Source organism: Podarcis pityusensis (genome assembly GCF_964106645.2).
Source record: "Podarcis pityusensis genome assembly, chromosome: 15".
In the NCBI taxonomy this organism is placed as follows: Eukaryota; Metazoa; Chordata; class Lepidosauria; order Squamata; family Lacertidae; genus Podarcis; species Podarcis pityusensis.
In genome coordinates this window covers 16,254,444-16,267,690 of record NC_138040.1, presented here as the reverse complement: position 1 = coordinate 16,267,690, position 13,247 = coordinate 16,254,444, and the positions used below count along the sequence as shown (strand labels likewise).

Here is a 13,247-nt window from a genome sequence, read left to right as displayed (position 1 = left end):
GGGGGGAACTGCAGCTGTGGCCGATGGGAGTCGCAGTCCTGGCCGTTCGGAAGGCCCCAAACTTTGTGGAAGGGCGGTGGCCGGCGCACGTGGAGGAAACGGGCGGAGCCTAGAGCAGCATCCAATCGCAGAGGCATTTTCTTGAATTCTCCCTCCTTTAGGCGGGGCTGCCGCGGAGACGCCCGGGGGATGCTCCCTTTCCGTCTGCGAGAGAAGGAAACGGGCGGGAAAGAAAGCCCCTCCCCTTTCGTCGCGGACGCCCAATCGCGGCGCCTCGGGCGGTGAGTGGCAGCCGCCGCGCACCAACGGGCGGGGCGAGTGGCGTTCCTGTCAGAAGGGCGGCCGGGGCCTCCTTCGCTTCTTTCCAGGCCGCCGCGGGGCGCTCGGGGGGCTCCTTCAGGCGCGTCGCCCGCCCGCTTCCTGAGGCCCCCCGGAGTTATCGGCGGGATGGTGGACGCCGCCGTGGCCGCCGAGCGGGACGCCTTCGAGAGGGGGCAGGTACCCTCCCGTGGGGCAGGGCGGGCGGGTCGGTGGGCGGAGAGGGGCAGCGGAGCCAGAGGGGCTGTGGTCGCCGCCGCCGACCCAAGGAGCTCCCCTGGCGAACACCCTTCTCAAGCTCAGTCCTTTATGTTGCTGGTATTTGTATTGGCCGCCGCCCCTTTTTATTATTTTATTTTATTTCTGCTTGCCGAGGTGACTCGAAGCTTAAAACTTTTAACGCTGGAACTGGTGGGTATCCAGTGAAGCTGAAATGTGTGGAGGATTCGGGGCAGAGAAAAGTCATTTCCCCAGTGCCGCGTTAAACTCTGGAACTCTCTCCCACAGGAGGCAGTGACTGGCCAGCTTTAAAAAGAAGTTCGGGCAAGTTCATGGAAGAAAGGTCTTGCCAAAGGCTACTAGCCACAATGCCCAGGCTTTGCCTCCACTGCAGAAGCAGTAGTTGTTATTATAGTTACGGGTATTGGCTGCTTTTCCTTTTACCAAAGTAACACAAAGTGACCTTCAGTTTTTTTATTTTTGTTATTACCTGCACTCCTCCACACCCAAAGGTCCCAGTGCGGGTTACAGCAATTGAAATGCATTCCTAAAAACTGTTTAAAAGAAGTTAAAATTACAGCAGTTGGGTAGGTTCTTAAAATATACGCCTTAAGTATCAGAAGCTGGGACAAAGAGGTGCAAATTCGGCATCCTCTAGAATTTATGTAATGAACAAACAAACATATGCATTAGAACCAGCATAAAATAAAATAAAAACAGCCCATATATATATATATATATATATATATATATATATAAAAAACATGACTTCATACACACTTACTTCCCCCTCCCCGTAAGTGCTGTTGGAAAGCAAATAAATAATCAGGCATGTAGATCTTTTTAATAGTCATAGTAGGAAAAAGAAATGGAACAGTAACCCTAATCCACCCATTAAGAACACACGTACAAAAAATCCAAACTAAAACTGATAGCAGAACAAAAAGGGGAGAGGAGGAAGTAAGCTCTAACAATACCTTAAGCAGGAACAAATTCAAAAGCTTGTTTATATATATATTTTAAAAAGGAAGTTTTTGAGTGCTGTTGGAATGCAAAGAAAAAGGAAGGTGGCCTAACCACAAAAAAAGTTGTCACGTTCAGTGTTTACAATATCACAATCTTGCACTTGAACCCCCTTGTAATTGAACAAAGTAAAAACATAACAAAATCCAGATCATCCATCAGCCTTGGCTTCCGACAGTAATTTTTTTTTGCATATGTGATCATCATTGGGGGGAGAGGGCTCAGCCCCCTGTCTAAGAGCCCTGCAACTGGATCAGACCAAAGGGTCTAGTCCAACATCCTGTTCTCACAGAGGCGAACCAGGTGTTCCAATGTGAAGCCCACAAGCAGGAACTGAGTGTAACAACACTTTCCTCACTTCTGAATCACAGCAACTAGCATTCAGAAGCATATTGGTAGTTTCCTTTAGCAGAGATAGAAAATAGCCATTGTTGCCAGTAGCTGTGGATAGGCTTCCTCTCCTTGAACATATCTAATCCTCTTTTTAAAAGTCATCCAAGTGGGTGGCTATCGCTGTGTCTTGTGGGAGCAAATTCCATAAAGATGTTTTTACTCCTCTGCAAACAACCACAGAGATCCCATGATGGACCACACCACGTGCAGCACCCATCATCCCTGTCCTCTGGCTATGCTGCCTGGGCTAATGGTGGTTAGGAGTTGGCTGGAATATCCAACATTTTGCATTTAAAACTAAGTTAAAATTATAGGCGTGTCCATAAGGAAGAAGATGTTCCTTCTGGTAATTTGGTCCCAAACCATTGGGACCTGAATTGTGAAACCAGTACTTTATATGGAGCCCTGAAATCACTATAGACCAGTATGGGCATTTAAAATCCAATGCTTATACAGTGGTACCTCGGGTTAAGTACTTAATTCGTTCCGGAGGTCCGTTCTTAACCTGAAACTGTTCTTAACCTGAAGCACCACTTTAGCGAATGGGGCCTCCTGCTGCTGCCGCGCCACCGGAGCACGATTTCTGTTCTCATCCTGAAGCAAAGTTCTTAACCTGAAGCACTATTTCTGGGTTAGCGGAGTCTGTAACCTGAAGCGTATGTAACCTGAAGCATATGTAACCCGAGGTACCACTGTACAGTATAATTACACTAACAGCTTTCTGACAGAGATTTGGCTGTGCTGTATAACAAACCAATAGGAGTTCAGAATGTCACTTGCTCTCTACTTCTCTAGGTTGTGGAGGGGTACCGTGCATTGTTTCTTGGTTTGGCAGAGAGCTGGGAGCAGTTCTTTGCTGGGTCAATTGGGCTCTCATGACATGGCAAAGTGAACCAGAGGCTAATCAGTTCCCTTGTAGCTGCATCTTGCAGCTGCTGTTGCACTAAGAATGATCTGTTTTACTACACGTTTGCCCTGAGCAGCCTAATCTGAACAAGATAAGATAAGAATCGAATGTAAATAAATAAATAAATAAACACAAAACCAAAAGGAGAAGAGAAAGGGATAGAAGGGTAATTCATTTATATGGAGACATGTCCTTTCAGCAAAACCGTAAGGCACCCTGTGATACTTGAACTCAACACTATCTGTCTGAATAGATTATACAAGCATCTAAATTGCAATGTGTTCCCCATTTAACTTGAAATTATCCAGTATGTGAGTTTAGCGCTCTTAAAATTCAAACAGGCTGCCCCCCCCAAAGGAGGCAATACTAGCAGGAATCAAATTTTCTTCTGAGCAATAAGCTGTTCTGATATTGATTTGTTTTGTTAGATTATTTGGGTTTGCTTTGCAAAATGATACCATAAATGTTAAATGGAGTGCAAACAAAGAGTCTTGTGAGGACCTGGAAGAAGTGTTCTGGATGTGAGGTGGCAGGGTTGGATAGGGTTTTTTAAATTCCTAGATAACATGATCAAACTTCTACAAGGCTGTAATGGTTCTAGGGGTTGCTCGTGCGTAAGCCGGTGCAAACACCTGGCTGGGTTGCCTGAGTGAACCTTTTCTGTCCGGACAGCCACTCACCCGTGGCTGTCTCAATCGCTGGCAGAATCCGTCAGTGGGCGTTTCTTAAACTTATTCCAGCAAAGAAGCTCTTTGACGCCTAGTCTCCTCCTACTCTCTCTGCGCGAAAGCCTTCTGCGCAAGGAGGGCGTAGGCAGCGGAGGACCCCTACTCTCCCCGCTGGTCCCCGGCAAGGAGTCATGGGACCGCCTCGCCGCTTCCCCCATCTGCCCCCCTTCTCCACTGGTGCTACGCTGATTCTCTTCCCCAGAAGATGGGCTGCCTCTCCCAATCCCGGCACGCTCTCTGGAATTCCTCTGGATTTTGCTCTCTCCCTCCGGCACTGATGGCAGTTCCCTGACAAAGGCATATCAAGTTGTCTGCTCTTTTAAGCTGCGTCAGTCTCAGCTCTGTAGATGAAGGTGTGAAATGGAAGTGAAAAGTTTGAGAGAACAAATAGCTTGACTACTGTGAAAACAGGATGCTGCACTAGCTGGGCCACTGGCCTAAATCAGCTGCAGGGCTATTCTTAGGTTCAGGAAGAGAAGCCTGGGTGCTGAAATACGGTACTTACTGTTGTGCTGTTTGGATATCTCAGGGAGAGAGCCCTCCCAACATAAGGAAGGGATGGACATGGGTACTGTATCTTATTAAATTAATGTTCTCATTGTAAAACACAGCAGCCCAGGGAAATATAAACTGCAGCTCTGTCTGTGTGTTCACTTTGTACTTAACCTCAAAGAGTATCTGGAGTTACGGTGAGAACACATGTTGGGCTAGATGAGCATTTAGTCTGATCCAGCAAGGATCTTACTTTTCTGCAGGAGCAGGGGACAAATCTGGGAGACTTTTTGTTTGTGATACGGCTCGTTTTCCTGAGCATTTTGGTGTATGATATGCTTTTGTTGCAATATGTTTGAGGTTAAACATTTCTGAGCCATCTTGACTAGTCTAAAAAAAGAAAGAAAGAAAAGGGGAAGACTTTTTAGGGCTTCCTAGCAAAAGAAAGAAAACACCTTTAAAACCCTTGCTTTCTGGCCTCCTACAAGGATGAAAAGAAAGGAAATTCACAGTAAGTCCAACTTCCCATTTATACAGTCTGGGGATTTGACATTTTCCACAAGGGAAGTGCATATATTTGTTGCATTGCTTATTGCACTTTGCTTTATCTCTTTATTTAGTGTTCTGTGTCAGCAGCAGGCAAATGCTTACAGAGCAAATAAATAATGGTTGTGGGGAGGTAGATAAAGGAAGACCAGCTTCAGTCCACAGATGGCCTCCAGCTAAAGGTGACAAACTAACAGAGACTAGAGAGAAGACAGCAGCTAGGCAGAAAATTGAAAGTGACCTTGCTGCTTGCTTCCCAGTGGAAAGTGAAAGGTTATTAGGCTGTGGTGTGAAGGTGAGGGAAAGGGCTTTGTGTAGTTGCTATTCTTTTCCTTCCTTTAGGTAAGAGAGTATTTGGAGTTATCTCCTGAAAAGACTATAATAGTTATGAAATCCATATTGCCCTTTTTCACACAGATCTCTTCTCCCCCCGCCCCCTCCAATTCTGGGTGATATGCCAAGTTCTAATGGGCTTTCTGTTAAATGAAAGAGGCTCAGCCAAAAGAGAGTTGCAACTGTGTGGCTTGCTTTTCTTCCTTTGCACAGCTTCAGATTCCATCTTCAGCTATCACGTGGAGGAAATCAGCTACGGAAAACTGCAGAAACTGTCTGCCTTCCTAGAAATTAGTACAAACACTGCACCTGCAAATAAGAGGCTGACCAAAGTTATTGTAAGGTGTATCAGTAGGTTCTTGGTCGTTTGTGGTTTCTTCATTTTCTGTTTTCTGACACTTGGTTCCTATAGCTAGACAGCAGTATATTTAGAATACTGAGTGCAGTGATGACTGGGAAAGAGAGTTAGCTGGAAGTCCCACATATTCAAGGCACGTGCCCTGCAGCACGTGATTAACCCTGACACCTGCAAAACATTCTCCTTTTTTACGAGGGTGCCTGCCAATTGGTAGATGTAGATAGACCATGCAGCCCTTGGAAGGTAAAATAACAGGCAGGGCAAAGTGCCCAGCTTGGCTTCTGTGTCCTGATTTTGTCCAGCTCACCTACCACATCTGCCCATAGGAAGCAATGAGTAGTGCAATGCGGGTGAACCAGTGAATGATCCATGCCATGGGACAACTGAATTTCTACCTAGCATGGCAGGAACTGTATATGAAACGCTGAGGATGAGAAACAAGGTGACAGGAAGATGGAACTGGATTGCAAAGGACATGTGGGGATGGGGGTAGATGCAAAGCACAAGCAGTGAGGAGACTCCCTAAATGCTAGGAAATCTGTTCACCAGTGAGAATGGATAAATGCACCCAGGAGACCAGTGCTTAGACATACAAAGGCAGATGTGGCATTTATCCAGAAAATGTCACATTAGCTTATCTGAAACTCCCTGTTTCAGGTGTAAAAGCATTGCATGCCCCTTCCTATCCAGCTAACGAAAGGACTTGATGAAATATTAAATACTGTTCTCTTGCAGGAAACACATGGCATATAGAAGGAAAGAGCCAATTGTGCACACATGTGAACTAAAAGACCCATGAGTAACCTGCTTCTTCATTGTCTGAATACACTGCTTTGAAACTTTGATGATTAAGCTGTTAAAAAATAGCTGCAAGAAATAAACAAGACTTTTATATTATTAAGAAATTTGTATACCACCCTTTGCCAAAAGGTCACAGGGTAGTTTTCAACCTAATAACACAAGAACTTCAAATAATTATTTAAATAAAACTCATAATAAAAACAGCAGTGGCATGTTTTTGACCGCCACTGCTCCCCTCACCCAAAAGCCTGCTAGGAAAGTAGGCCATGGTAATGGTGGTGGTGGCACACCTAACAGGCATTTGCATCACCATCACTCTGACTAAAACGTGTAACAAGACATGGGTTATGGCAAGTTTGGCTCTTCTGGAAATGGGCAGAAAATGGACTGGTCTTGAGCAGTGGCTGTTGATTCCAAGTAACTCAGGTGAAGGGAACTTAAAGCAGTTTTGCTCAGTGTGCCCTACAGTTGACATACTGTTGTGTGGCTTCTGTCACTCAGACTTTACCAAGGCAAGGCAACTCTCTTAGGAATAGTCTGGCAATTGGAATGTTGTTGCTGGGGATGCTTGTGCTGCTTTTGTGTATATCTGGCTGCCCAGATGTAGCGTCCTTGCTGAAGGTAGTGTATAATAAACCCCTGAGCGGGCAGGCATATAGAGTCCCCATCCACAAACTGACACTTGTCATATGAGGGATAATTAGTAGGGGAAAGGCTTGAGGACAAGGTGGCTTGCTTGTGGATGCTTGAGGCACATCATTTCATGCTGACCCCTGGGAAACCTGGAAAGGTGATGGAAAACTGGTTCTCTTTAGAAGGTGCTATAATGTATATTTTTAAAAGAAGAAGAAGAAGTTGTTTGCCAGTATTTGAAGAGATGTACTAGGAGAAGGAAAGGATTTCAGATACAAATGGAAATTAAAAGCACAGCAAGTTCTTGGGCCTCGGATCTGTTTTAAGTCATTCTGCAAAGACCATAGCACTTGTGTGATCTCAGCATGGGGTGGGACAAACACTATATGGAAGAAGGAAAAACCCACACATACAGACAAGGCAAACTGAACGAAGGAATCTCTCCTGCCCTGTTGTATCACAATAGAAATCAAAACGCTTACCGTATTTTTCGCCCCATAGGACGCACCTAGATTTGGGGGGGGGGGAATAAAGAAAAAAAATTATTTCCCCCCCAGGCGCGGGGCTGGCGCAGGGGAAGCCCGGGCTTCCCCCGACCCCAGCCCCCAGAACAGGCTGCTGCCTGCAAGCCTTGCGAGCCTGGCGGACATCTGCCCGAAGCACGGGGCGTGCTCCGCAGCGCGCCCCATGCTTGGGGCTGCAGGCTGCCGCCCGCAAGCCTCGCGCGCCTGGTGGGACCTCCCGCCGGGCGCGCGAGGCTTGCGGATAGCTTCCTGAAGCCTGGAGAGCGAGAGGGGTCAGTGCGCCTCTCGCTCTCCAGGCTTCAGCAAAAGCCTGCATTCACCCCATAAGACGCACACACATTTCCCCTTCATTTTGGAGGGGGGAAAGTGCGTCCTATGGGGCGAAAAATACGGTAAGTACCGTAAGTTTGCTTTCCACAGGTAACATGAGCAAAGCTGAATGGTAGTGGAAAATGTTCATTTTCCTTCAGACACAGTGCATTGTATCAAACGAAATTCTACTCTGAGTAGGTCTAATTTAGTGGACCAAATTTAGTCATGTCTATTCATTTCAGTGGGTCTTAGAACTTAGTTGGTTACACCCAATATATGCTTCTAATAATGTCCTGGAGAGCTGGTTGTTCATTGCTTCTTATTTGCTCTTATGCACATTATTCCTGGCTCGTGCCTTGTATGAGCCCCATGCCAATTCACCACTGCAAAGGCCATGCATGGATTAAACAGGATTTGTTAGTTTTATCTAAATACTGACTTACTAATAAAAGCATTAAAACCCCAAACCACCTGCTCTTTACTCCTTTTTGAAATTGGAGCCATCCACCAGTTTTGCTAAGAAGTTAAATTTGTACACAGGAAACTGGGTTCTCTGAAATTGCCGCAGTGTTGCTATATATAAAAATTTATCTCTGTTCTGAACAGCTATTTAAAGAATTGACATCAGTACAGACAGACCAAAAAAAGCAAGTGCTTTTGTCATTGGCAGGTGATAACATGGGAAGAAGCCAGAAGCATGCCCATTTTTTCAGTTTGGCTACTGCGGGATTAGTTTATCAGTCTTTACCATCTTAAACTGGTGTTTAAGAGAGAGCCTTTTTTAACCTGTGGGCCACTTTCCCTTCTGGCCACATGCCAGTGGGGGGTGGGGCCAGAGGCAAATGAATGTAAAAGTTCCCTTTATACAGTAAACTACCTTCTACACACATACACACATCCCTCTGTATTCTCCATCTAGGCAAGCAAGAGGCACTATCAGAATTCAGTGACACATTCCACCCAGACAAAATCACTTGGTGTGAAGTGTGACCACTGGCAAGTTCTGAGGGCCAGAAAGAGGGGGTCTGAAGGACTGCATGTGGCTCCTAGTCTTGAGGTTCTCCACCCTTGCTCCAAAGATCTGTGTGGATCTGGCATAAGGTACTAAATACCTATGCTTAATTTCATGGGAAGAATTTCCCCCACAAATCTGACTATTCATGCAAGTGCTGGGCCAGGCCAAGCAATTTGATCTATGAGATTATGGACCATAAAAATTGCCCTGCAGGCTCAGATCAGATGTCCATCCAGCTGTGCATTGTGTATTTTATTTGTAACCAGTTAGATGCTTGGTGGAAGCTCACAAAGAGGGTGACATGGTGAGAGCATTCTCTCTTGATGTGGAGGTTGCACTTTGGCTGTCATATCTTGACACCATTAGAAGCCTTCCCCTTTGTACATGCATATTTTTGTAAAAGCACTTCATTGTAACATCCTTCAGGGTATGTTCAGTAAATTGAGGCTGTTTCCTAAGCCTGTGAAGCCCTATTCCTTAATCTCAGGATATGCATGCTTTCCTGCTTTCCATTGCACAAATTGGTGTTGAAGAAATATGGTGAATGAGCAGGATGCATTTAATGGATCAAATATGTCACCTTGCAGTATCCTAGGGAATTGGGAGCCACAGATATGCAGGTGAACTTCATTGTTCACTTGGTATTAAAGTGTGGAATTAATCTCTTTAGTTACTGGAGTACTCCCTGTTCTACTTCAAGTACTGGGTACTGTCTTCAGAGACTGGAGGATGGTAGGAACTGGTCATGTTTGAGTACTTGATTATCCAAAGCAGCTACTCTATTCTGAACTTAAAAATGAGAAGCATAATGCTGGTGGTCAACAAAAGAGGTAAGGCAAATCTTTAAAAATGTAGTATAAACACTGACAATTGGGAAACACTGGCTTGCTAGTGCTCCAGCTGGAGAACAACCTTTACCAAAGGTGTCATGGACTTTGAAGATGCTCAAACTGAGGACAAAAGGGAGAAACATGCTAAGAGGAAGGCACGCTTGGCAAAACTTCACCATGATCAACTCCCACCCAGAAACATGTGTCCCCACTGTGGAAGGATGTGTGGATCCAAAATTGGCCTCCACAGTCACTTACGGACTCACTGTTAAGACCATGTTCATGGAAGACAATCTTACTCGGCTACGAGTGATCGCCAAAGAAGAAGATGACATTGGTTGACAGAGGTGCAAGCACACATCCTCTGAAACAAGATGCATTGTGAGGGTGACTCTACATAATAATCAATTTCTTATCCTGACTTTTGCTGGACTGTGTATTTTTAGTGCTCTTCTCACAGCAGTTTGCAAATAGTTTAGCTTTGAGTTCAGCATTCCTTTGTACACATTTCAAGCCCTGAGTACCCAGCAAAGGAACCGTTTCAGTACAGTGGTATCTCAGGTTACATACGCTTCAGGTTACAGACTCCGCTAACCCAGAAGTAGTGCTTCAGGTTAAGAACTTTGCTTCAAGATGAGAACAGAAATCGGGCTCCGGCGGCGCGGCAGCAGCAGGAGGCCCCATTAGCTAAAGTGGTGCTTCAGGTTAAGAACAGTTTCAGGTTAAGTACAGACCTCCAGAACGAATTAAGTACTTAACCTGAGGTACCACTGTACTTTGAAATGTTCTTAATTTGGTGGCTGAAGGACAGAGCCACAGATAAATGACAAGAGTAAAATGTTTGAGAGAAAGGCTTCAGAACAAGGGTGGGGGAGGGAGTTGAGCTTGAAGCTCTGATTCCTCCAAAGGTGAAAGAGGGAAGACATTAATGGTCTTCATTATGGGCTAGTCAGAAGCCTAGTTTGACTGCAGGAGGGAGCCTTCCTTTAGGTTGTAGTTTTGAGCAACTGCAGTTTGGAGAATGAAACCGGCTGAGGCCATTACTGGAAAATGAAGGTGGCTTAGATTCTGCTGGGGCTGGCTTTCATCTATGTTGGAGATACACAGGTGAACTATGTCTCTCACTGCCTATAAAGATCCCTTTCCACATAAGGAGAGCTAGTTAATATGTGTGCGCTCTTTCTGGTCTAGTTACGTTTGCTGTAGCTGGGAGTGATGGCTTCTGTGAACTCAGGTGGAAATGTCCACTGGGCTTGGGTGGCATCGGCTACTATCCCGTTGAACATGGGGTGGGAAGTACATTCCTGGAGGTGCTGTATGTGTGATATTGCTTGCATTGGCCACCGACCCCAGTGAACAACCGGAGGTCTGAGGTGATTCAGTAGAGCAAGTCTCTTCATCTTGCCTCTTCCACAAATGTGCTCTATCAAAAGGTGGGCCACCCAAGGCCAACTCTTGCTTCTGCTTAGGTATACAAAATACAAATTTATTAGGCTGTCTACAAAGGGAAAGAGAGGATTTTGGTGCAGAAAACAGTTTGGGGTAAGGAAATAAGAGCTTATTTGGATAGGTTCTGAGTGATGCTGTCTGATTGTGCAGGCGTGTTAAGACTTCAGTGGAAAGGCAGCTGAGATGAACCTTAAGCATGGAGGGTCAGCAGTACCAACCCCACAGTGGCATTCTCATTTCCTGTCCCTCAGGGTCCCTTCCCAGCATGCCGATTTCACAGCCTGGTGCTTGCTTTTGCAGGATGACCTAATTCCTTTGTAGTGAAGAGGCTGCATCCCCTGAAAGACCAAGCTGTAAGCTGCTCTGCAAATAGCTCCATTATTCTGGCAGCTGGTGTAGGCAGCTATCAATTCCTGCACGGCAGAAGATGGCATATTAAATATTTACCATACAGAAATGACGCAACTGGCAACAAACAAAGGATCTATTAGGGGGTTGGGAATTTGCTCTGGGGTTTGGGAGAGCAACTTCCTCTCGTTTAAAAAGTGTTTGCACTGCAGTTGTGAGCAACTCTGTGCTCTCAAAAAAAAAGCGCAACATTTATCTGGTTTTTACCTACTCAGAGTGGCTTGAAAACAGTGAGACTTGTAAAAATTCAGTTCTGGAAAAGCTGATTAACTGCACCTAAAAGGCAGCCTGGACCTTGGCCACTAGCAGCTCACACTCTTTGCCTTGAGAGGGTTCATTGCTTAATGGCCATGATGGCCTCAGGGCATGAGTAGCTGTGGGTTACTGGCACATTGTCTAGATGGCTGCAAATTAGAAGTTTGTCGTACTCAGGATACACGCAAAGGCTTAAGCTGTGGCTCAGGGTAGTTGTGTCCATTGGGAATAGTGATTGGACTTGCTTTCCTTACCGCTTCATGTAATGTTGAAAGGATTTTATTTTTTTCTCTTTTGACTCCGTATATTGGTGTTTTGTGGTTAATGTGACTGCTTGGAACAGGTGTCGCTGCAGCCAACTTGATAATTGCACACAGACAATTTATAGGCCGTGTGTGAGGGGTGCATAAGACAAATCTTTCTCTTTCTTTCCTTGTGGCATCTGAATGTTTCCTTTATGTTTTAGAGGATTGGCTGGTGAGGATCATAGTATGAGTTCTTAAGCTAACAGTTCTAAATTTAGCCACCTTGGTTTTTTCCAATCTGCCCACAGCCCAGATCCATGATGTTGCCTGCCACATGGAGCCCAAACTGGCACTGCTTCTGCCAAAACTGGCACTGCTTCTGCCAAAATCCATGATGTTGCCTGCCACATGGAGCCAAAACTGGCAATACTTCTGCCAAAAATTGTGTTGGGCTGCTGGGAATTTGAAAAACATATGGCTCTGAATCATATGGGAAATGTCTTTGTCCAAGATAGTGGGACTGTTAAACCTTGGCCCTTGTCAGAGGATCTCCCTCCTTAAGAAGCTGTTCATACCCTTGGAGGTGAGAGTGGATGGTGGGAGCTATCCACTGGAGTCTTTCTGTGACATTGGCCTACCAGAAGTCACTTGTACCACAGCAAGTCCTATAGGAGGCTTCACTGATGGCATCCTTTGCTCTTTCATAATTAGACTTTGTTAAGGACTTTTTCCCTCCCTTGAACATGGTACAGAACATGGTACTTCTTTTCTGAATGGCTGTTAATGGGTCGTGATGATTTGAGTAAGCCCCTGTGCAGGTGTTACAATCATCTTCTCTTCCATCCACAAACTTCCTCTTATTTATTTGTGCCATTCTGCTTTTCACCAGTAGAAGGCAATAAGTGATTGCTACTGATGATCCCAGGTTGAGGAGGGCCAGATAATCCTGAACTCTGGGGTTTTCTGGAATGGCAACAGAACATAACTGAATTTAGGCTCAAAAGTAGTAAGTTGGGAGCAACTGGTAATCCTGAAACTCATGAAGACACATAGGATGCCATTTGCGGGGGGTGGGGGGCAAGGAAAGCTCCTGGTGGGCTTGGAAACCTATTCCTTACGCTGTCCAACTTCCCCAGCCACTGTGTTCATATTAGTTTAGATTTCCTTTTTTTGCTGTACTGTCCAGAAGGGCTCCTAGCACTTGTATGGTAGCTGTGCTTCTTGAAAGCAGAAATGAGCGCTAGGGAAGGGGAATCATGCAAATCGAACATGTAAATACTATTAAACGATAACTAGTTTGTTATTAAATAAAGTGGATATGAGTGCATATTAGCCCATCGTTGTATTTAATTCCTTGCATGGCAGCCACAGGCAACAAGGAATTGCATTCAGGCTGGCTGAGGAAGGAGGGACCCAGCATAGAAACCCAAAATATTCACAGTGCGCACTGAAGAGGAA

The 13,247-nt window shown here is 45.4% G+C and overlaps 1 protein-coding gene across 2 annotated transcripts in view; it reads left to right on the top strand.

Annotated features, from left to right (window-relative positions):
• Positions 1-326: 326 nt before the first annotated feature.
• The window catches only part of HIP1 (huntingtin interacting protein 1), a 72,230-nt gene continuing 59,309 nt past the window's right edge, over positions 327-13,247 (top strand). The window contains exon 1 of one of the 2 annotated variants that reach the window (XM_080983788.1): positions 327-494. Coding sequence is in view for 1 of the 2 variants with exons in the window: in XM_080983785.1 (XP_080839911.1) it covers positions 448-498 (51 nt within the window). In the remaining variant the exon portion in view is untranslated. Of the gene's footprint in view, positions 499-13,247 lie in introns of both variants that reach the window. The other variant, XM_080983785.1, reaches the window with a different exon arrangement.